The sequence below is a fragment of the Aphelocoma coerulescens genome, chromosome 13 (genome assembly GCF_041296385.1).
Source record: "Aphelocoma coerulescens isolate FSJ_1873_10779 chromosome 13, UR_Acoe_1.0, whole genome shotgun sequence".
NCBI lineage: Eukaryota > Metazoa > Chordata > Aves > Passeriformes > Corvidae > Aphelocoma > Aphelocoma coerulescens.
Window position 1 is genome coordinate 2,772,875 of NC_091027.1, and position 24,017 is coordinate 2,796,891.

The 24,017-nt window shown below is 42.6% G+C and overlaps 1 protein-coding gene across 1 annotated transcript in view; it reads left to right on the forward strand.

Moving 5' to 3' along the window:
* The first annotated feature begins 892 nt into the window (after nucleotides 1-892).
* Nucleotides 893-24,017, forward strand: part of CPEB4 (cytoplasmic polyadenylation element binding protein 4) — a 38,439-nt gene continuing 15,314 nt past the window's right edge. The window contains exons 1-2 of the mRNA XM_069028666.1: nucleotides 893-3,674; nucleotides 12,406-12,487. Coding sequence (XP_068884767.1) covers nucleotides 2,553-3,674; nucleotides 12,406-12,487 — 1,204 coding nt within the window. The 5' untranslated portion in view covers nucleotides 893-2,552. The remainder of the gene's footprint in view (nucleotides 3,675-12,405; nucleotides 12,488-24,017) is intronic.

The following is a 24,017-nucleotide window of genomic DNA, read 5'->3' on the forward strand; positions in this document are numbered from 1 at the left end:
GGTTTATTATAAAATCGTTGGGAAATACTGGGTTTGGTAAAAGGATCATCCAAATTACAGTCGTGTCTGAGTAGGCTGGGAAGAGTCTTGGAGCAAGTAGCGGACAGCCCTCCCCTAAGTGAAAACTTTTGAGAAAATGTTTCTGCACATTTCCTTTTACACTTGATTTTTAATGGTGTATCTACATATAGCTATTTTAATTTCACTATATTTTGATATTCGTTTTTGAACTATTTTTTTGTGCGTTGTAATCTGTACGCGTGCCAAACCGGCGTCCATCCCCAAAATGAACTATTGCATGAACCAGATCTGTACTAGACAGACTTTTTGATGCTTGCCCTCGGACTACTTAGGTTGCATGTACGGAAGAAATTCTTCCTTGCGAGGGTGGGGAGGGCCTGGCAGAGATTGCCCAGAGAAGCTGTGGCTGCCCCTGGATCCCTGGCCGTGTCCAAGGCCAGGCTGGACGGGGCTTGGAACAACCTGGGATAGCGGCAGGTGTCCCTGCCCATGGCAGGGGTGGAATGAGAAGCTCTTTAATGCCGCTGCCAAGCGCGGCCGCTCTCCGTGACACCGGGCACTGACAGTGACAGGTGACGCCCTGCCCTGCACAAACATGGCGGCCGCCGCGCTCCTCACTCCAAGATGGCGGCGCCGCCGGCATCCGCCTGACCTCCCGCCCACACCTAAGATGGCGGCGGCGCCGCGGGCGGTGCGCGCCCAGCCCCGGGGTGGCCGCCCCAGCCGGGGAGTCCCTGCCCGCACCAAAGATGGCGGCGCGGCGCCGGGCGGAGCCGAAGCCGGTGCCGGGGGCGGGCCGGGGGCGCGGCCGCCGCCGCCCCGGAAGCGCCGCGCGGCCCCCGCCAGCTGGTTGTCATTTGGTGCGGCCGCTCGGTCCGGGCGGCACGGGCTGGGCAGCGGCCGCGCGGGGACCAGCGAGGCACCGGCTGCGGCGGCCGCCGGGGGGGTGGGGGGCGGGGAAGGCGGCAGGAAAAACACACGGAAAAAGACGCGAAACAAGGCGGCGGCAGCGAGGGCTGCGCGCCGGGGACACGTCGCCGGCTACCGAAAGCTGTCGATCGCCTCGTCCTTCCAGCTCCCCCGCAGCATCGAGCCCGCGGAGCACCCCCCCCCCCGGTGCGGCCGGTACATGAGGGGCACGGCCCGGCCGCAGCCCAGCCGAGCCGCCGCAGGGCAGGGAGCGCTCCGAGCCGCCGCCGCCGCCGCCGGACCCCCGAGCGCTGCGCCCCGAGACAGAGCCTGCCCCGACCCCGCCGGGCGACCCGGGAGAGCGGCTTAAACACCTTCCATGGGGGAGAGAGGAGCCCGGCCGGCCGCGCCTTCCCCTCCCTGCCGGAGGCTGCTGCGCTGCTGAGGTAAAACCCCTCCTGCCTTGCCCGGCTCGAGCGAGGGCGGGGGACGCGCGGGGCACCCACAGCCCGGCCCCGCTGGATGCCGAGTGCCTGAGGAGGGAGCGCGTTCCGGGGGCTCGCTGGGCTGCGGGAGCCGCGATTCCCGGGGAAGGAGGCGAGCCCCGCACCACAAAACACCCTCCCGGCAGCAGAGAGCGAGAGAAAACCTCCTTCCCCTTCCTCCTGCACAACTCGCTGTCCCCTCCCTTCCCTTTCCCGAACGGTGAACGCTGATTTCTGAGATGAAAACCTTCCTCCTCGGACAGCCAGGACTCATATGAAGGACACGCAAATATTGGATCATAAATAAGAAGCGAGTCTGGCGAGCTCAGAAACCCAGCCCAGAAGGAGCAGCATCAAGAATCCACCCTTCTCCTGCACAACTCACTCCCCACCCAACACACAGAGAATACTGATTTCCTGAGATAAGATCTAACCCCTTTAAACAACCGCACACGCACACACACACGGTGTATATTATTGCTAAATATAATAGGTTAAACCCAGCAGCACGGGATAAAGCCTCTTCTGCAACTCACTCCCCCATTTCACCCTTCTGAATGCTGAGATCCTGAGGTAAATTTTTCCCTTGTCCACAGCAAAGACTCTTTTTGAACAGGACACAAATATATATTAGATTATAGAGATGTATTAAATTATTCCAGATTTAAATCTATTTTTTGCTGCCAAGGGGTTGAGGGACCAGACGTCATTGTATTTTTTTTTTCTTCCCTCTTAACTCATTTATGGGCGAGTCAAGGCTGCTGAGGAGGAAAAAAACAGGATAGTTAGAATCTCTTTATCCTTATTTCCCAGAAGCTTATTCTCTCATTGCTGTGCATTTCCTTTAGAAAAAGGAAACCTCTTATTTTGTGAACCAAAGATTTATTTTTTCCCTTCCTCCTGGCCAAAGGAAGGAAACGGACACAAATTGACACATTAAAATAGTTGAAGAGATCTGTCTTTTGCAAAGAAAAAGCAAACATCTTTACCCAAATCTGAAATCAATAGCGTGGAGGGAGAAACTGGAATATCTAGCAAAAACCAGGATACTTGCTAATCTTGCCTCACAAGAGGACAAGCTAAACACTAAACATCAACTTGTTCTTACAGGGAGGATTCAAACCCTAAATATAATAAATGGGGGATTACGGGTTTGGAGTGTTAGTGCAAAACAACACTGGAAATAAGTCAGCTTTTCCAGTCAGATTTCATCCACATCTGCAGCCTCCACACCATCATCAAAATGCAACCCCCAGCCCTGCTGCTTTTATAAATAATAACACAGCTGCCAATGGCAGTAGTGCTGGGTCAGCTTGGCTCTTTCCTGCTCCAGCTGCCCATAATATTCAGGATGAGATTCTGGGGTCAGAAAAATCTAAAACTCAGCAACAGGAAAAGCAAGAGTCCCTAGAAAAACAGCAGCTTTCCCCTGGTCAAAGTCAGGAAGCAGGCATGCTCTCTGAACCTGAGAAAGCTAAAACTGAAGAAAACCAGGGCGATAATTCTTCAGAGAATGGCAATGGGAAGGAGAAAATAAGAATAGAATCGCCGGTTTTAACAGGATTTGATTACCAAGAGGCTTCGGGGCTCGGTACTTCGACACAGCCCTTGACATCCACTGCATCTTCTCTGACTGGTTTTAGTAACTGGTCTGCAGCTATTGCTCCTTCTTCTTCTACAATAATCAATGAAGATGCAAGTTTTTTCCACCAGGGAGGGGTCCCTACTGCCTCAGCTAATAATGGTGCTCTGCTGTTTCAGAATTTTCCACATCACGTCAGCCCTGGCTTTGGTGGTAGCTTTTCCCCCCAGATCGGACCCCTCTCTCAGCACCACCCTCATCACCCCCATTTCCAGCATCATCACAATCAGCATCAGCAACAGAGGAGGTCTCCTGCAAGTCCTCACCCACCTCCATTCACACATAGAAATGCTGCTTTTAATCAGTTGCCTCATTTGGCCAATAATCTTAACAAGCCACCTTCTCCGTGGAGCAGCTACCAAAGCCCATCGCCCACCCCGTCCTCCTGGAGCCCCGGCGGCGGCGGATACGGAGGGTGGGGAGGGTCCCAGGGCCGAGACCACCGCCGGGGACTGAACGGAGGGATAACCCCCTTGAACTCCATCTCGCCCTTAAAGAAGAATTTTGCAAGTAATCATATCCAGCTGCAGAAGTATGCACGACCCAGCTCAGCCTTCGCTCCCAAATCCTGGATGGACGACAGCTTGAACAGAGCTGACAACATTTTTCCTTTTCAGGTGAGCACACACTGTTGTATCCATAAGAAAAAAAACCAAAAAAACAACCTCTCCCCAAAGAGCATTAAAATGCCCTGGTTGTGGGATTTCTGTGCTTGCTACTGAAAAAAAAACATATGGCTAACTTGAAATGTCATAGTAGGAATGATCATCCAAGCTGTGATTGTGATATTTTTTTTTTTTAACAGTGATGGTCTTAAGTATCTATTGCCCACCAGCCATCTGTATTTGCCACTTTGCTTCAGCTTAATACTTACACGCAGACAGAAATAGCCAATGAAGAAATGCACTTACAAGTATTTCTACAAAGAGGAAAAAGGAGAAAAAAGTGCCTGGTGGAGTATGAAAGATCTGAGGCCTTTTAAAGTGTTCAGCATTGTACCACATCTGAGAAAAAGTAGGGAGTGATTGTATTTGGTTTTACAGTATCACATGGGCTTGCAGTGCAACATAATTTTTGTAGCATTTTGGGGGGAACTTTGCTCTTTACAAATAACGGTAATCAGTGCAGTTTGCTCTCCTCAGGAATGGCAGCAAATTTTGGTTACAGGCCATTAAATCAGCACTAAAAATAGATGTGGATGAGATCAGTTGGTGGTCTCCTATATTTTCCTGTGGCCTTCTCCTGGCAGGAGGCAGGTTGTCTGGCAGCTCAGCTTCTCCTTCTGGGCTGACTTGTTATGAATTTGAAAAGAACTGTATAATGTTGACCCTAATTTACAGCAGAAATTAAACCAGAGGTCCCCTTCTTTTCATCTGACCACCAGTTAAACCCAGCTTTTATGTGTGTGTGCGCCTTTTGTAAACTCCTTTAGGGTGAATTGAAAGACCCAAGAGTTCTTTTACATTTCCAGGGTTGTTTTTCAAGCCCTTCAAATGAGGGCAAAAGTAAAATTCTCAACGTGATTGCAGTATTTCTTGCCACACTGCAAGAACTGGGGTGACCTACTTTAATACAATTTCCAAGATACAAACTGTGCAATGTGTCTCATGATGTAAAGAAACAAATACATTTAACAGTGACTTCGTGGATTTGTGGATAGTTGGGTTCTTTGCAAACTGCAGGTTTTTGGTGGTGTGCAGGGCCTGCTGACAGCACAGCAGCTGCTGGCAATAACTTTCCTTTAGAGCCCTTTTTTTTCTACTGCAGTGCTACTGACTGGTTCACTATCAGGTAGAGCCCTTCTAAATTTAGAATGCAGAGTAATAATTGATTTTAATGTCAGGATTTGTAATGAATATAATGAAGCTGTTTCCAGCATACCCAATTTATCCAGTGAAACCATTAGAAAAAGGGACCCAGCTGGAGCTGGTCTTTTTTCAGCCTCACTGCAGCGAGCTTTGGCTCACGGTTTGATTCACTCTGTACCCTGACACGTAGCTGATGTTGAGAGTGACAGAATGAGATCAAGTGTGTCCTTGCTGCTGTGTGTAAGCCCCAAATATATACACAGGCATAGCAATGCACTTGGATTGGCATCAAGGAAATTTCAGGAAACTGGCAAAGTCAACCTTGACTTCTGGATGGTGTTCCAGACACAGAATAGCAGACACACGTAGTTTGATGATGGTAAAGAAATCATTTTGGTGTGGCATGTCGGTGTCTGTTTACATAAACACTCTGATGAAGCTGTACATGTCAAGACCAAGTCTGACACTCCTTCATGCCAAGAGAAGGAAAGTGTGGAGTGAAGTGCTTTCCAGTGTGTTACTATCACTTCTGTGAGGAAAAGGGCAGGGCAGCAGAACAGGACTTCAGCACTGCAGCCCTAGAAAGATGCTGATTAATTTTGAAGCCATCTTGGACAACTGCTTATTACAACTTTTTTTCTTTTGTGTCAAGTCTTTAGCTGCTTTGGTCACTTTAGCTGAGTGTTGAAAGCACAGTGAATTTTTGCATCACTGAAAACAAATGATGTAAAATTTGACCTTTGATGTCTTTTTATCTTCTTCTTGGCTATCGTGGTTCTATGCCTGACTCAAAGCAGAATTTTGCTTATTACATATTTGTGTTCATGCATCTCTCTCTCTCTCTTTGCCCCCGAAGTATCCTTGCTGATGCAATCATGTACTGGACAAGGCTATTTTGTTACTGGAATCTTCTTAGATTCCTGTTTAGGAAATAATTGAAAGCTGTCTTCGCTGCAGCAACATAATGGAGTAATTTGATACAACAATCCCTTTCATTTAATATTTATGTTTTGCTGCTTAAATCATTAACAAGTGGTGCTGCAATCTAGTGAAAATGAGTTTCTTCAGAAGGCAAAATGTAAACCAGCAGTTGCAAATATTTGGGGATTACTTTCTTTTTTTTTCTTTTTCTCAAAGGTTGTCTCTATTCCAGAGCTTGGTGACACACAGGGTTCTGTCTGTGTTTGGATGGAAATCTTAGGATAACCAGGAGTAAGAGCTCTTTTCCTCTTTGGAGAGGATGGTGTTGCATAATTTCCCTATAAGCCACTGATGTGAACTCCTGCTCCCTTCAAACATCCCTGCCCATGGGATGAAATGGGTGTTCCCAATGGTGCAGATGAAAGGAAAATACTGTGGTGATCAGTTTGATAACCTTGCAATTTGATGATGCCTTGCTTTGGCACTGAGAGCTGCATGCAAACCCTGTGCTCTCTGCTCTAAGTGTTTTCCATTTGGAATCCTGTCTCCTACAATTCCCAAACGAGAATGTCTGTAGGAACCTCTTGCAGGGATGGAACTGGCAGCAAGGTCAGAGAAGACTTAACCAGATCTGTTAATGAAATTAAGTTTTGATGTTGTGCTTTAGCCACTGGGCAGGCTCCCCCCTTCAAAGATCTTTTGAAAAGAGAAAAGCCATTGTTCTTTGTGTGTTCGTTTGAAAAGGAAATGGTCTCCAAATGAAAAAATGGTTCCTGAATTAAAATGAAAAAGCAAAAAACGGAGTCTTTTGGCTCTCACAGCCTTCCCTGAGAATTAATATATGAAAATGCTTTGACTGTGGCACCTTACCAAGTTAGTGATTTTTAAGAGTAATTCCTTGTACTTCTCTCCCAGCAGCACTGACAAACTCAGTGCTCAGTAACTGCGTTTCACGGCAGCGCTGCCTTCAAGATTGTTTTGGCTTTCCTTTGGCTGTGTACTTGCACTTCCTCATCAGAGGAACATCCTGCCTGTTATGCAATGCATAAATCTTGCTTTGATAGGCATTTCCAGCTTTCCAGATCTCATCTTCAGTGCATGACGATGGTTTTTAAATGGCTCTCTGAAGGCAGAAGCAAGTGAAGCAATAGTGCTCAGCTTTCTGTAAAAATGCTTAAAAAGAATTTGTGTTTCTTCCTGGAATCAGGCTCGAAAATAACTGCCCATTTCAAAGAATTTTGTACATGAGAGCAGTTCATTGTATCCACTTGTTCAAAATATTTTTTCCTTTCTTCCCCAGTGGCTGGTTTCCAGGTATATAACCCCTTCCAAATCCAGCCAGGGCCTGTGCCAGGGAGACTTGCTCTTCCCCCGGGCAGATATGGAATGTTTGAGAAAACACATTCATGATTACAAAACGTGTTTGAATTCCGAGCTCTACGTCAGCATTTGTTTGCCCATAGAAATGGCCTCATTTAATAAGTGCATTAAACAAATTCACAGGGAGCTGGAATTAAAAAAATAGTCCCTTGAATGCATTTGCCAAACTTTCCTCTTGAAGGGATCTTGCAAATCAATTTCTTTACCATGCCTCTTAGTTTTAATATTTGGGTTTGAGGAACCTTTTCATAACTCACAATGGCTGGCTGCATAAAAAGAGGTTATTTGTTTTGCAGAATTTAATTTTTATTCTAGCAACGGCAATTATTCCCAGAAATGTCAAGGTATCATCTGAAAACAGAACAAATACTTGAAGCTGGGTTTTGAAACCTGTTCCCCCATTTTTCTGTAACTCCATCAGCTGTGTAGTAATTAGTGTTTTGTGTGCTGTTCCCCACAGCTGCTGATCTGTGGGATTAGCAGCACTCTAATGTGGTATGACATGCACAAGTTAAGTGCTGTGGAAGTTAACACTGTTCTTGTTTTATAAACTTACTACTGACGTTAATACTTGGGCTTTGGCCCTCCTGTGTGTTTTTGACCTCGGGGTTTCTGTTTAAAGAGAGCTTTTGTTAGAAGCTATTTGAATTATGTTTGTCTTTTTCCTAAGATTAAAAGGAGTACTCTTATTAAGCATTTTGCTTTGCAAGTTGCATACTTAGAAGCCCAGCAAACAGTGAGAACACAAGGTATTGTGGAAAATAATTTCTGGAAGATACATGATAAACTTAATATGCAGCTAAAATAGAATCACACATGTCATAAACATTTCCAGTAAAGGTTTGTCATGTCTAACACTTAAAAAGTTCAAGTTGGACTAAACTTTGTGTTTTGTGCCACTTCACTTTTCCAGCTCTTTCTTATTGTTCCCTGGTGAAGCTATAAAAGATGATCCAGGCAGAATACAGCAACATCCTTTCAGGAAAAACCTGTTTATTCAAAGCCTTTAATTCACTGGATACTGGACTGGGAGCTGGAATACAGCACTTGCAGGGTGCTGGGAAGGAGGAGAAGCTTACCCAGAAGCATAATCCAGTCCAAATTTGTGTTGCAATTACAAGAGAAATGTGGAACTTGTATTTAGGATGATAAATATGGTCATAATGCCTCTGCTGTGCCTGAGACACGTGGCTTTGGAATTGTGGGAAATGGGAGCTAGGTTTCAGAAAGTTTCAGGCTTGTCATGCTATAATTAAGGTACAAATGTAGCTGTGAGGTTTTTGATTTGCACAGTTACTCTGGTTTGACAAAGATTTAAATGGATAAAACAAGCCCCACTTTTACAACTACACCTAATCCATAAGTGCTGATCAATAAATTGGTTAATGCAATGGCATCTTTTGCATTATTACTGATGGCTTGGACTTCAGATCAAGCTTATTTTAAGAGATTAAGCCCAGTCTTAGTTACCAGCAAGTGTTCATCCCTTGATTTTTTTTGTATGATTTGGGATTTAACACTGGAAGGCCCATCCTGGGAAGTGTTCTCACGTTCTGGCCTCTTAATTATTCCTGTGCTGGTAATGCTGTGGGTGCAGATCAAATAGAATGAACTTTCACTTTAATAGTTAAGTTAAATGCACATTTTTCTGATGTGCAAGAACATTAAGGTATGGGATTTTTAAATTCAAAGTATGATCTTCCTGTGCAGGAAAAATTCACGGGGAATTTCTTTTGCGTGGGAGGATGACCCAGTGTGTATCTCATATGTGTTATGCACCAAGTGATTTTCTCTTTGGGATGGAATGTCTTTGGACTTCGAAAAATAAAGTTGGAATAGGGGTTAGAATTTAATTTTTCTGTAGGCAGAGATGGCCAGTGCAGAGTCCAGAACTGGTTTGTTGGATATTGTAGGACATTTACAGGCTCAACAATTCATTCTTCACCAGATCTGCAGGCTGTCACCCCTTGAACGCTGTGCAAACAGCACTGCTTATTCCAAATTAGGTTTAATGAATGTCTTTTGAAATGTTTTTCTGGCTGAAACTTTAAACATAGTCATGTGTTAAGACTGCAGGTTGATTTCTTTCTTTTTGGTTGTTTTGTGGCTTTTGTTTGTTTAATTTGGTTTGTGTTTGGTTTGTTTGGGTTTTCTTTTTAAAATTTTTTATTGTGGCCTTGTGTTTACCTGATATCTTTCTGCTTCAGTTCTGTTTCCCAAGGATAAAAGTGTGTAGCCTTTGAGCCCTCTGATAAAGCAACATTTTAGATGCACTAAACAAACTTGTGTAAAGCCAAGTTCTTTTGGAGCCCAGGTAAATAATATCAGGCTGTGGTTGCCACATTTTGTTACTGAATTGTACATACTCTGCTTTAGTCCAGGGTAGTCATTACCCCAATGTATTTTCTTTATAAATAAATAAGTGTACAGTAGCAATCCAGCTCCAAAGCACTGCAGCTTTGAGAATTGATTCATTAAAACCATCACCATGTTGTTATTCTCTCTACATGAAGTCTTGAAGAAAACATCATTTTTTTCCTAAGTTCAGTGTGGTTTATGTGCTTTATAATTCATGAGTAACATGTATATGAGAAAAGCTCACATTTAGTTACCAGTTCATGATCAATATCTTGATTATTAGAGCTATTTTTGACGTTATAGAATGAAATGCAGAGTTATGCATTCCTTCAGGGATTTGGCCACTCCCACCAACCTTCACCAGCCTTTTTTTCTTCTTTTGTATATAATAAATGGATATATTTCGGATGTGTTTCTGCTAAAATGTCTTGGAAGTTAAGACTGACGAAATCTGAGCTACTGTTTTCAAGGCAGTTTCACTATAAAAAGGACTTTAATTTGTATAAAAATTCTCAAAACTACCAATGGTGACTTTCTCCAGTAGTGTGCAACCTTTCAGTGTCAGGGCAAATCAACTAAACGAATGGATGTTTTTTTAATAATAAGTACTGTGCAAACCTCTGAGCCAGCTGTGCTTGGCATTTTGGCTGGCCTTTATTTAGGACTGACATCTTTTCATTGGATAGATGAACACAGGCTTCCTGACATACCAAGTTTTAGCCATTCCTCCTATTTCTGGGATTGCTGACAGGTGCAGGTGGGAATATAACCAGTGAATCTTTTGTACAAGTGTGCAGGGTCGTGTTTTAAAGTGTTTGCAGTGGGATTCACAGCTTATGGACCTCACCCTAAAAAAGGGACAGCTTGTGGTTCTCTTGAAAAAGAAAATAAATTCCTCAGCACCAACAGCTTCCATTGGAGGATGTTGCTTCCCTGAGAGCCAACCAGTTCAGTTCTATTTTTTCCCTTCAAATGTTTAAATTCTCTCAATATTAAAAAGTTAGCATTGCAGCAAGCCCTTTGTTACTACAGGTCAAGCCAACATAGCACAGATATTTTAGAGAGAAGAGGCTTCCTTCAGGCTCAGGGGCTCAGCACAATAAAGTGGGAATTACCTGACCTGGGTCACTTCCTTGGTGTCTCTCAGACAACTGAAATGTGAAGTGCCACAAGTCCACCGAGATTTGGAATTACTGAGGATCTGCACTTTGTGAAATTAGAGTTTTGTAGCTGTTCATGGGGTGGGCTTGAGGTTAACACAAGAATTCAGGAAGGAGAAGCTGCTGAGGGACATCAGGTTTTCAGAAAATGCTCCCACCTGTGTTTTAGGCTATTTTTGTCATTTTGGGAGGACTGCTGGAAATGCAGAGATTGGCCTTTTAATATCCATTCCTGAGTTACTCAACTGTTGGATCCTAATGGTTCCAAAACTTGAGGGCTTGTACTCACTCCTGCTAAGGGGCTTTAATGTAACTAGAGTTTGAAATAGGCAAGAGCTAGCAATAAACCAAACCAATAAAAGAATTCTGCTAGGAAAAGCAGAAAACTGTAGGAAATATGTGAGAGAAAAGCACATTTAGAATTTTAGAATTTAAATGCTCCTGATAGTTTCTCTAAGGTGCCTCCATTATCTTGTAATAGAAATGACCACAGAAATAAATCCTGGGGGGACACAGGGCAGTGCTGTGCTTTTTATAGCAAATTTGATATTTGCTAGACTTAATAAAGGAGCTGGTTCCAAACTCTGGCCTTTCTAATGCTATTTGAGACACAGCACATCCGGGTTGGAATACGTGGCCTGTTCTGTCTCAGTAATAAACTGTTCTGAAGAGAGGAGAAATACCAGGAAATTTGATTGAAAAATGGTATTTTTTAGTGATCAGAATGTAATTTACAACTTGGAAATGGATCAGGAGCTTGTGAGTTCCTGCTCTTGGAATAGTCTGAGGTATTTAAAGTCGAGAATGAGGGATCAGTGAAATCAAGAACGGCCCTTGCAACATGAAATTGCTGCTGCTTCAGCACTGAAATAAAGCACTTTATAACTCACCACTGCCTTTAAAAATATTCCAAGCTGGATCTGTGTGCTTTGGAGAAATTTCAGCTTCACAGCCAGTGTTAGGGACAAAAAACATACTTGGTACTGGAAAAACAAGAGTCCTGGAGAAGGAGTTGAGAGCAAAAATGTCCTGAATTGCTCACGTTTCTCTTTCTTGTTTGAACAGAGAGTTCCCAATGCTTGGGTTCAATTCAGAGGGGATTCCTTAGAGCAGGAATGAAATAAAATCTTCAGAGCCAATGTTAGAGAGCTTCTTGGACAGAAAAAAATTAACATCAGGGTGGATTAATGTAATTGTGTAAAATTCTATCCAAGTCCAAATGTATAAATACACAGAAAGCATGGATATGTGAATAATATTGGGAATTAGAGTGATTTTTGCCTCCCTTGGGGACCTTTTATGACCTTTTATGATACTGTAAAGACTTCAGAGATTACAAGAAATTTCAGTAATTCTGAATTTTCCAATTAAAATAGAGCAGTGCCAGGATATTTTATGTTGTCTTTTGCTTCTCTAACATCAGATTTGGATGATGTGGGATTTATTGTTTGGTTGAGGAAGTCTGACCTGTGCATGTGTTAAATGATGGCTTTGGTTAATAGGAAGGAGAAATATTTGGTGTTAGACTTCGTTGGTTATGATAAGATTATTACAGATGAGGTTAATATTTAAGAATATTATAAATTTTAATATTCCTCTATCAGACTCCCTATGGTATATGGTTTTTGCTTAATTCTGCTGTGGTTATGTAGAAGAAAAGTGAAGGTTTTGTGTTTCAGGTGCTCTTGTTTAACACTGGCTCTGTTTGTGTTTGCTTGCAGGATCGCACGAGGACTTTTGACATGCACTCACTGGAGAACTCCCTAATTGACATAATGAGGGCTGAAAATGATTCACTGAAAGGTAAATTTAGACAGAGACTGTTTCCTGCAGTAAATAACTGGGGAGAGTGGCTTACTTAGAGTAAGAGACTTCAGTTTTGGTTAGGAAAAGCGAATTTACCTTGTGCACCTGATGCCTTTTTTCAGCTGCCTGAATGAAGCTGTTACAACACAGGAGCACTTGAGGGTCTGTCCTTGTCCAGAGCAATGCAGAACACAACCACAGGCTGACCTGTTGTGTTATTTGCCAGGGGTTTTGATCAACTTCAGGAATCTTGTGCAGCTCAGCAAGAAGTAACTTTTTGCTTAATAGGGTTTTCTTGATGAAGTCATAAGGTTTATCCATGTCCTTTTGAGAAAAACACAGAGTTTTTCATCTTTTTTTACCTTTTTGGAACAATTGGGAAAGGAAAAGAGAGGTTGAAGTAACTTGCATTTGGGATTTATCTCTTTTTTTTTTTTCTTTTGTTTTTTTGCCAAAGGTGATCTTGCTTTGGAAATATCTCAGCTTACAAAGTATTCAAAGTATTGTCTGCACTTAAAAAATGAATAGTAACTGCTTATGGTCTACAATTCAGAGCTGTAGTTTCACGTCCTGTAGGATGAGTAATCCATTTCAGTTCAGTGGTTACTTGTATGAGTGGAGTAGTCAAATTCTCACACACACTTCTTATCTAACCACCCACTTTTGTTACCAGTCATGAGACCACTAAAAAAAAAACAAACCTGCACTTGTGGTTTCTGCAAGTAAATTCCTTTTGATATCAAGGCTTGTGGTGGTAATGAAATCTGACTTGTTTTAATAGTGATTCTTGCTCAGAAGACCAACCTTTGATAAACTGGCAAGAACTTGTGTTTGTTGCCTTCTCTGTGGTCTGGAAATGCAGCTTGAGTTTCCCATCCCCAATGCTGTGCAGAAATTCAGTGTGGTGAGAAACACCATGAAATACTTCCCTATTGAAATGACAGGGAGAGCCTGATGTGGATAAAAGTGATGCCAAATGAGTTAAAACCCCAAAATACCTTCCCTCCTTATGCACTGGGGACCAGGCTTTTATTATTGACAAGTATTAACAGCTTACATTTGGCTTGTGTTCTGTCTGGCAGCATCCTGTGCCCCCAGCATTGTATACAGAACCAAGAATGAGGTGCCTTTCCTTGACTGAGCACCTGGGATTTGCCCCAAAACCTTCTTTCCAACCTCCAGGCAGTCCCAAGCCAGGTTACAGCTCTGAAATCTGGCCCAAGGTGACATGGCCATAGAACAAATAAAATCTCCCTTTAAATCTGAATTTAACAAAGTCTGCTTCATATGTATTTATGGTCAGCTACTAAGCAAGGATACTTCTGAAAGTAGCTTCATGTTTAGTTTAAATGCTTTGAAAAGGCTCTTTGCAGTTGAACTATTTCTTTTTGAGTGCTTAGCATGTTTTAAGAGTGATGCAATAAGTATGTCAGCAAAGAATACAAAGTTCTGACACGCATTAATTCCTGCTTTAGCCTGAGTGTTAATCCCCTCTGCAGAGTCATCTGTGGCTTCTCTAAAGTTCTGTGTGCCTTGTCTCACACTGATTGAAACACAGGGATATCAGTGAGGTCCTGTCTGGGAATTATTGCTTAGATTCCTTGTGAATTATTCTGTTTCACAGTTGACAGTTACATAACTGTACAGAAAAAAGCCTCAAAGCTGAGACACTTAAGTGACTCTACGTGAAATACTTTGTTGTGAAGCCTCATTTTTCAAGGATCTCCTCATCAAGAACATGAACTTTGCTTACAGTGAAGTGTGCAGTGCCTGAATTTGGCTGTGCTGCTCTGGCACAGCACTCAGAGACCGAGTTCCTGTCGTGTATTTAAGGAATGGATCTTTATTCAACCCAGCATCCGCCGTGCCGTGGTAACGCTGCAGAGATCATCCCTGAGCAGGGTGGGGTCTGGAAGGAGAGGAAATACCTTTAGTTAAACCAAGTGATACAGCTGGAAAAAAACTGTAAACTGCTGGGACAAAACATTCCACATCAGGTCTGGAGTGGGGCTCGTGATCACGAGCCCTTTGTGTTTATTTTCCTGTATCATTATGTCTTAACACAGATCCTGTCTCATGTTTTCTCTTTTCTTGCCCCATCTTTATTTAAACCTCGGATATAGAAATTTTTAAATAGGACAAATTATGGCTGTCAGCTCAAATCTTGTTTGCTGTTTCAAACACCTGCATTTAAATCAGCAGATCCATAAGAAGTTTTTCAGTTTGCATTTTAAATGGGTTAATCAGTGCACGCAGTGCTTTGAACTAAAGTTGGATACTCTCAGAAAGGAAAAGCTTCTGGGTTTGAGACTTTAAAAATAGCCTGGGCAAGACAGTAATAAAACATACTGTGGAGAGCAAGCTCAGAATGGCATGGAAATAATTCAGATGATCTAATAGGTCTCACTGCTATCTTGCAAGAGGTTTAATCCTGCCTCAGCATGAGTTTAGTGTGTAACACTAACAGCACCCCCTTCATATTGTCATGGACTGCCAGAGAAAGAGGTACTATGTAAAATACCCCTTCAAAGCAACTTAGAGTATGGGCATGATAATAGACATCAGTCACAGTTTGGAACCTGCTGTCTCTGGGAAATCATTTCCATCTTCAAATGATATGTTCAGAGCAGCAGGCTGGGAATTCTCTGATAAAATCATGAGTAGGAATTCTTCCAAATGTAACAAAATCCATTCACAGTGTGTTCTTCATGTCTGAGGTGATTAAGCTGTGCTGGGCTTGGATTTGTTTAGGTCAGTAATAATTATGTTCTTAGGTTATCTTGCTATATGAAATAAATAATATTTGCTGCATGAGGTTAGAAGGTGAATCTTACAGTGATTCAGTACACTCAGTATTACCTTTTAATGCTTTGAGGGGGCATTTTACCATTTTCTCCCCTTCTTTTAAGGTATATTTTTATCCCTGCTCAAATCCTCTTCCTTTGCTGAGCAGCTGCCATTTCAATATGTTATTTTTATCCAGCCCAGTGAGTGTGCTGCGTGCTGCACAGCCAATGTCAGCCTGCAGAAGCCTTTCCCTGGAGACTTAATTGCATCTTCTTTACAATGTACTCGGCCTCCCTGAGCTGAGCCTGGGATCCAGAGCCTGATTTTTGAATCTGGGTCTTCCAGATGGCAATTTGAGCATTACTGTAATAGTAGTAGATTGACTAAATATTTCCTTGTTAAGTGACACTGAAATGTCTTTAAGTGCTTTATGACTGGTTTGCTACTGAAATATCCAATATTTCAGTTGAGAAGATCAGGTTATTGCCTGGAAATGATGCAAGGTGGGATGGATGAAAGCAGCAGGCCAGGACATCTGCTTCCAGCACTGCAAAGCACTCCCGTAAAATCTGGGTGTGAACAGCTCAGTGTCTGCAGGAATCCTGTGACTGTGACATAGTCTGAAAAACAAAACTTCTGAAAAAAAATGAAGGGTTTAGAAGCAGAGTAAGGTCAGACACTGAGAGGGTTGAACAGCAACCCTAAATTTTAGTTTTGAAGAGCCAGAATGCTGAGAAGTTGCATTCAGATTTCTCCAAGCAAACAGAGACTGAGCTGTGTTTTAAAGCAATCACCAATCCCTTAATATTCACCTCAAAAACCATGGCAGAACTGAAGAAAATATGTAAGCCTTATAAAATGTTCTTTGATGAAAGGGATCCAAATAGTTTTGAGAGCTTTTTTTGAATATTGGATAAGAATCTGAACTGGTTGTTTCTTCTCGAGCCGTATGGATTATGCAGCATGTTCTTATTAATGAAGTAGAATGGGACATTTGGGTTTCTGTGTGATCCCGAAAATTAATGAGAATCTGCTGAGAATCAGTCCCAATTCCCTTTAGGGAAGCTTAGGGTCCTTTTTATATGCACAGGACAAAATCTGACCTACTTTAAAATGTAAAGTAATAGGTTCTGAGGTTTTTCACAGCTGCTGTGGTGGTTGTACCTCAGACTTCTGGAGTGATCTCCTCGGCCAGAACCTAAGGGTTACTCATTTGCAAGTTTTTAATGTATCCAGCTTCAAATGAAGTGAACAACCCCTTCCTTTCAGGCTGCAGACAGGTCAGGTTTGCTTTCATTTTCTTTGGAAACTGTTGATGAGTTACCGTGTGAATGTTTCATCTTCAGGATCTTCCAGAATTTTGCCTCCTGTGCCAGGAAAGGCTAATGGGATTTGCAGACCTGAGTGTCTATTAATTAAGAGGAAAACCAATTCTTTTACTATGTCACAATGTTGCAGAACTGGGTCTGATAGCACAGAACTACAGCCCATGCTGAGGGAGCTGGGATGGGGGAAATTCAGTGGGAATTTTTTTTGAAATCAGCAGTTCCCATGCCTGTTGCAATCCACTGTTTTCTGGTGGGTTAAAGCAGGAGTAATTTTACTATTCTATATTCTAAAATATTAACAAGTAAATTGTTCAAATTTCAAGCAAATTTCTTTCCAAATGCAGCTAATATTCAAAATTTTGGGGCAATACTCAATATTTTAATTTTTCAATTGAAGTGTTTGTTGAATTATCCCTGCCTTTCCAATATTTGGGATTCATCACAGCTTTTGTGAGGAAACAGCCAACAATCCTGTAAGAGAATGAAATCACCTGGGCAGCAAGAAGGGGCTAAAATCTTCTATTAATAAACACTGAAATCAGATTCACTGATCAGATTCTAATCTGCCATAGAAGTAATGGATACAAACCATAAATAATGTATGATTTTACACTCATTAGCTGTTACCTCATAAACTTCCAGTCATTTAAATGGACATTGGGGTTTGTGGCTTCAACAAAATTGTTTGGAAGAGATGCTGGATTTGGTGAGGTTTAGAAAGGCAAAACTGGATTGGGAAGAAAAAAATCCTGTCTAAAACTTGCAAAAAAAAAAAAAAAAAAGGAAAAAAAGGGGAATTCCCTTAGGTAGTACACAGGGAAGAATGATCTCTGATGAGGAAGGACTCCAGGAGCTGAGCTTGGTCAGTCTGAGGAAGGGAAGACTGAGAGGGAATCCCATCAATCCATATAAATATCTCCAAGTGGTGTCAGAGGATGGGGCCAGACAAGAACTACTGAGCAGTTTAAACCTGCTGATAATACCTGTCTGTTATAGAAATGCTGGTCTTGATAATGTACATATCAATTAATAATCAAACAATTCTGGTTTTACTTCACCCCTGCAGGGTTTGGAGGTGAGGAAACTTTGATTTATGCTCTGTCCAAAACGGAGCCATTCAGCACTGAACCAGAGGGTATTGATGTAACCACCCTTTGAGACCAGGAAATTCCTTCCCCTGCCACCTCAGAGCAGTACAAAAATCCCAGGGTTTTCTGATCTTAATCCAATTTGGGAATCAGTGTCAGGATTCCTGTGAAATTCACTGGAGTAGACCTGGTTTCTTGTCCAGTCATTCCTCCCAGGCCCCTTGCCATGCTGTCCCATCTCCAGAGCCCATGTGGAAAATTAAATGCCTCTCATACTTCTCAGACAAGATATTTCCTAGGAATGTATGGCTGTAAATGATGTGGCAGTTAGAGCTCTTTAAAACACAGCAGAACATTGAAGTACTGCTGAATATTTGCATGTCTAACTCAGTGATTTGATCTTCAGAAGTCGTACAGCCAGCAAAATCGTTCTGAATGCCGTGACAGCAGCCTTGCTAATCTGATTAAAACCTTTCTAAGGTTTTCTTGCTTTCTTTTTTATATTTGTGGCTTCGTGAAATTAATTCCATCCCTTTTTTTTTTTAGAAGTGTGTTTAATCTTCTGCTTTGTTTAATATCACTGTCCACCAAGTGGGTTTTGTTTTGGTTTGGTTTGTTGTTTTTTTTTTTCTTTTCTGAATTCTTGCTTTGATAATCTCTGACCATTCTGGATCATCTTCAAAGCAGCCTTTAATTTGGAGCTGTATTTCATGAGTGGTGTCTGTTCCTTGTTTAAGAAGACACTGAACTCTCCTGCTTCCCTTCCCAAACTGCTCAAAGTACCTGTCTTTTTGCTTTTTGCTCACTTTGTTCACTTTTTGCCTTGATGTTGAATCGTTTGAGTCTTTTGTTAGCCACATTTTCATGATCTCTGTTGTCGTGTTTGTGAGCCTTGAAATGGCATGAAAGAAGCAGAAAGAAAAGCCCAAAGTGCTTTTCTTAAGACTGGAGTTAAAGAAGAAATGGGTGCAGTGAGAAAGGGGATGAGTTTTGAGAAAAAATAAGGAAGTGAATGCTGAGGTGTGAGTGTAAAGGGGAAAAATTTGGTCCTAAGAAAGTCATAACTTCTTTGGTTGTGGGCAGTCATTGCCTATACCCATGAGTGACTAAAATCTGAATTTTGCATCAATTATTTAAGCTATTTCAAGAAAGAATCACGATGCACATGGTGGATACTCAATACACAAATTCTTACTTTAATCCAGCATTAGCTGGAATGGTAACAACTATTGCTGAGGCGAGTTTGAAAATACATTTTAGAGTAGATTTATCCATCCTTGGCTTAATGCTTTGTTGGTTGGAATGCAGATTGGTCAGCTGTGAGGGCAGGTTTTTTCCACTCCAGTGTTGATGGTTGGGCTGTCAGGTGAGTGGAGCAGTGACCTGCTGCCTCCAGAGAGGCACATGTCAAATGAGGTGCAGGTATTTCAGCTTTACTCAGAAATCCTATTAGCAGGAATCCCAGCTCAGCACTCAGATTGGGTATGGGAAAAGGATGAATGTTGTGCATGGAATGTGGGGATACTGATATAAATATGTACTGATATAAATGCTGCTGGTGCCTGGTCCTGTGCAGCACCTTTTGAATCCAGGCAGAGGAAGTGGTGATTCTTTTAAAGCAGTGTTTTCGTTTTCTCTTGGCATTTGGATTGGGTGTGGGGAAGTGTGTAGTACAGTTTTATCACATTACTGGGAAATTGAGTGTCCTACCTGTGCTCTTTACTGGAAAAATGAAGAATGGGGAAATGTTACAGTACAGAGACGTGAGTGTGCTTCATCGTAGAGCCATGGAAGGGTTTGGCTTGGAAGGGACCTTGAAGCTCATCCAGTGCCACCCCCTGCCATGGGCAGGGACACCTTCCACTGTCCCAGGCTGCTCCAAGCCCCAATGTCCAACCTGGCCTTGGGCACTGCCAGGGATCCAGGGGCAGCCACAGCTGCTCTGGGCACCCTGTGCCAGGGCCTGCCCACCCTCACAGGGAAGGATTTCTTCCCAGTATCCCATCTGACCCTGCCCTCGGGCAGTGTGAAGCCATTCCCCCTTGTCCTGTCACTCCATCCCTTGTAAATAGCTCCTCTCCGTGTTTCTTGTTGGCTCCTTCAGGCACTGGAGGCCACAATTAGGCCACCCCAAATCCTTCTCTTTTCCAGGCTGAACAATCCCACTTTCCTCAACCTTTCCTCATGGGTTGCTGTTGACTTGCTTGTGTTCCTGTTCCCTTCTTGTTTGGGAGTGAATTAAGAGGATGGTTAAAAAAGGAACCAAGACCTCGTGTTACATTCCAGGCTGTCTTGTGATCATTCCTTCCACAGACAAAAATAAGTTGCTTTGAACCTATTATTGTACTTAAGGAACTCCAGGTTTAGATCTCACAGTGTAAATCCAGCTCTTGCAAGTCACACGCAGGTGATCCAGGAAAAAGCCTGGACAGAATTCCTGGTGCAGGAATTGGTGATGGGGTGGACAGATAGCAGAGCTCTTGGGGTGAAATGCTGCATATAAAGAGCCCAGGAACACAGGGATACAAACCATGACAGCAAAAGGGAGATTTGGGAAGGTTTTACACCTTTTCAGAAGTTGTTCAATAAATTCTATACTGGGTTCAATAAATTATTCTTGTCACTTACAATATAAATGTTATCTAGCAATTTTTAGCATATGACATCCTATTCCTCCCTTCCCTCCTGTCAGAAAATCTGTCATTAATGAAGTTGAAAGTCTGTCATTAATGAAGTTGCCACGTTTGAAGTAGTTTTGTGGCTGAGAAGCTGACTCCTGTAATGCTTTTCCTGCTCCCAGCTGCAAACTCTGCCTTTCATTTCTTATTTTTCAAGTGAATATAGTAACACTTGAAGTGTTCAAAAGATAAATGCTGCCAATTATTCCATATCATAAACTGGAAGATGTATTGAGGCAAAAGATTCAATGTTTTTCTAACTTGGTGTCTATTCTCCAGCAGTCATACATGAATTTAAAATAAGCTCAGTGCCATGAGCAGTAGGGTGCCTGCTTTTCTGAAATACAGTATAATTCCAACTAACATCCAGTCTCCAGCTGAGGGTTGTGCTCCATGATTTGCTCCTCTGCTTTTGGTTTCTTACCTCACACCCTGTGGGGGATCCTGGAGAAGAGTTATAATCAAATACATACAATATTTAAGGCTCCCACTTAAATTGATTTGCAGTATCCCACTGGAATATAATTGGAATTAGGGAACAAATATTGATCCCTGGTAGACAAAGCTGTAGCTGTGTCTAGGATTTGTTCAGGACTTGTAGCAGATTGGTTTGGGAGATTTCTCTGTGTTCTGCTGTTTGATAGCAAAGAAAACTTCAAAGTTACCTTTGAAGCTTCTGTATGTTTTGAGATGATGGAGGCTGAATTGGGTTTGTCACCTTTCAGGAGTAGTTAAGTGATTGTTGAAATGTAGGAAAATCCTGTCTGGAGAGGTTCCTTCAGTCCAGAGGCCCCGGTGGTCTGACAGAGCATCAGCAGCAAAGCAGTGACCTGGTGGTGGGTCTTAAAGCCCTCACACAAACTGAACTCGGGGTTTTCAGAGTTAACCTTTTTCATTTCACTTCCCCATCAGACTTAGGCTTGAACTTTGGAGTGCCCATCCCTGGAGGTGTCCAAGGAAGGCCTGGATGTGACCCAGTGCTCTGGGCTGGGTGACAAAACTGGGATCAGTCACGGGTTGGACTCGATGACCTTGGAGGGTTTTTCCAACCTCAGTGACTGTAGGATTCAGTAATTGCTGGAAGCATGTCCAGAGCTTTTGGGCTCAGTTGCCCAATCCAGTCATTAGCTTGAGCTCCTGACAGAGGTGGATTTGAAGCTGTGCTGGGCTGCAGTGGCAGAGTTGGAAGCTGGATGTTCCTTCCTGTCCCTGCCTGGGAATCAGGGAATCCCAGAATGGCTGGGGTTGTTGGAAGGGAACTCTGGAGACCATCCAGTCCAACCCCTCTTCCAAGGCAGGGTCACCTGGAGCAGGTGAGTTTGGAATTCTCCAGAGAGGGAGAATCCACGGCCTCCCTGGGCAGCCTGTAGGGAATGAGGGCCATCAGTGTGGGGGGCTTCTTCCCAAGGATGATTCTTTCCTGGCTGTAACTGCCCCATCTCTCCAGTGAGGCTGCTTTGTTTTAGGCAGATTAAAGCCCTAAAAACTTGCAACTCATTGCACAAGCCTTGGAAACAGTTGCTTTCCCTTTCAGTGTTCTCAGCCTCTCCTCCAGCCCTGGTTATTTGATGTAGAAAGTTGTCAATGCTCCCTGTTCGCAGTTATTATGCTGAGAATCTGCTTTGTGCATTCACTCAGGTTCTACCTTTCTACCATGTGAACTCAATTAATTCAACATAATCACAGGTAAAACAGTGTTATTTACCAAAGGGTTTTGTAGAGAGATTCTCCACAGGGTTTTTGAAGGAAAGAAACCTGTTTGCTTTTTGTCTGTCAGTTTTTTTGTGACAGTGACCTGGAATTGAAAATTAAAGCTTCTAGTCAGACTTGCACTTTGAGTGCTATGGAATAACAGAAACTTCATTTTGTTCCTGTTCTTGACAGAAGGAATGGTAAATACTTGTCTTCAGGCATCTGGCTTTACTTGAAATAAAGCATAATATTTGCATCTACAAGAGTACTCCTGTGTTTCAGCATTTGTTTGGACATTTTGGACATAAGGTAGAGCTGTATTTCTTAACAACGTGTTTTTTTAAATCTCTTTTTACATTGTGTTTCTTGAAAAGTAAATTAGGAGGAAAAATACAAGTTTTGGCAACTCTGCTGCTTAATTTTGCAGAATCAGTAATTCCAGAGGTGCTAATCCTTGGTTTTACTGTGCAGCCAAATTTAGGCTCCTTTGCTGGTTTCATGCTGACTTTGACATTGCTGAAAGTGTGTCAAATATACATTCTTCAGATGTATAAATAGAGCTGCTTAATTTTTGTAAGACTGTTTTAAGATTAATAAAATATTATTGGAATATTTTTCATTCTTTGAAGTTTGGTAGCGTTTGAAATCCACAAAAAAAGGGAACCTCTCAAATTCCCTTTTCATGGCTTGGTTTGGAAAACAATTTTTAGGACAGGGACCTCATTTGACAGTGTCAGAGGTGGCTGGGACTGTAAGATGCAAGGCTCTGACATGGAATCCATTCACTGCCAGTATAGTTTTGTTAATATTTTGTTCAGTTTATTCTGTATTGACAAAATTTCTCCGGGATCAGGTGTCCTGGGCTGGTGCCCTCTGCCATGTATGGGCTGTTGTTCCACAGTCAGCACATCATGTGCTTGGAATAATTTGCCTGGAATGAGATTAAGTGCCTGAACTGGGCAATGTTTCTGCACACATGCAAATGTCTCATGTTAACACTCATGGAACTGGTGACTGATCCTTTTGTATTTTAGAACTGAAACCAAGGAATGCATGAAAAAGAGCACCTTTTTGCCTGCCTTAGAACCACAGAATGGTTTGGGTTGGAAGGGACTTTTAAGATAATTTAGTTTCATCTGCCTGCCGTGGGCAGGGACACCTTCCACTATCCCAGGCTGCTCCAAGCCCTGTCCAGCCTGGCCTTGGGCACTTCCAGGGATCCAGGGGCAGCCACAGCTTCTCTGGGCACCCTGTGCCAGGGCCTGCCCACCCTCACAGGGAAGAATTTCTTCCCAAAATCTCATCTAAAACTTCTCTCTGTCAGTTTGAAGCCATTGCCCCTTGCCCCATCGCTCCCAGTTGAAGACACACACAACTTTTTATGACATTATCTGCTTTTATGCTGAAAATGTGATCTAAGGCTTAAGTTAAACTCTATTAAATAGAAAGAAATACTTTGGTGTATAATACATGCAGGTTGGTAAGATTTCTATGTTCATTTAACAAAGTGTATCTATAGCTCTCTGCAAAATCCCTGCTTGGCTCTCTAAATTTAATAGAAATAATTTAACCAAATGTGCATTAACCAGAGATGTTCTTTAGAATTCTCCCTTTTCTTCCCTTGGTTTGGTTAAGGAGATGTTTAGATGAGCCCAGTTTCACCAGGGAACAGAGGTGACCCTACAGAACCTCTTGTGGAATGCCCTCTTACCTGTGGCAGAAACATGTGATCCATGCCTGACATGTGAAACAAGTTGTGAAACACAAAGTGATGATAAAATCTCACTCTGGAGTTGCAACCAGCCCTGGCTGCCCTCAAGGAGTAGTGGGGGGAAAGGTGGTAAAATATCAGAGTTCATGTTTTTAATGGCCTTGTGCACAGCGTTGTCAATCTCGATATAATTGCAAAGTGAGTGTCAGAAAATGCAGCAATAAGGCTCTGCTGCTGTAATGG